This window comes from Crocuta crocuta, unplaced genomic scaffold (genome assembly GCF_008692635.1).
Source record: "Crocuta crocuta isolate KB4526 unplaced genomic scaffold, BGI_CrCroc_1.0 scaffold224, whole genome shotgun sequence".
NCBI classification, from domain to species: domain Eukaryota; kingdom Metazoa; phylum Chordata; class Mammalia; order Carnivora; family Hyaenidae; genus Crocuta; species Crocuta crocuta.
In genome coordinates, this window is record NW_027529545.1 from 1,989,092 (window position 1) to 1,989,748 (window position 657).

Consider the following 657-nt stretch of genomic DNA (forward strand, 5'->3'; position numbering starts at 1 on the left):
ATTTCCTTTTCCCTAATCCCCTCAGAGAGCTAAAAGCGCACTGACCAGATCCTCCAACATTTCGGGGGTGGCATCTTTTCTTTGCAGTGGCCCTGCCATCAGGTGAACGCTTCTGGGTGGGAGAACACACACTTTGTGCAGCCATCTGACCTTCAGAGAGTCTGGGGAGAGATTTTAAAGGATTTCGGAGAAGAGGCCTTGAGACTCCAAGAGAAAGAACAAGAATAAGAGGCCCCGAGAAGCCTGAGCCTCCGGGGAGATGGAACTGAGTTAATGAAGAGGGGCGATTATCCAAGATAATTATGTAAAAGGGAAGGCTAGGAGTTCTACATGGCTGCAACTTGGAGTTTACTCTGCCTAAGGTGAGTGTTTATGTTTCTGTGGTTTTGTTTTTATGAGTAAGGTTTTTTGCTTTTTTGCTTTTTTGGTTGTTTTTCCTTTTTTACCGGCTGCTCAATTTGAGAAAGCATCTCAGCTGCCTTCCAGACCCCCATTCTCGTCTCTTCTCTTCCTTTAGATTGTGAACCCCACTCATCGTAGCCCTCCCCACCCCCCACTGGCTCCTGGGACCCTCCTCTCCGTACCCCTGTAGTGAGAAGCAGCTGTGTGCACCCTCCGCCCCTCCAGACCCTTCCCATTCTTATTTTCTGATTTCTC

At 48.6% G+C, this 657-nt stretch overlaps 1 protein-coding gene across 1 annotated transcript in view; it reads left to right on the forward strand.

Moving 5' to 3' along the window:
- The first annotated feature begins 325 nt into the window (after positions 1–325).
- The window catches only part of FRMPD4 (FERM and PDZ domain containing 4), a 533,682-nt gene continuing 533,350 nt past the window's right edge, over positions 326–657 (forward strand). Inside the window, exon 1 of the mRNA XM_077761395.1 lies at positions 326–362. Within this exon, the coding sequence (XP_077617521.1) occupies positions 331–362 (32 nt within the window). The 5' untranslated portion in view covers positions 326–330. The remainder of the gene's footprint in view (positions 363–657) is intronic.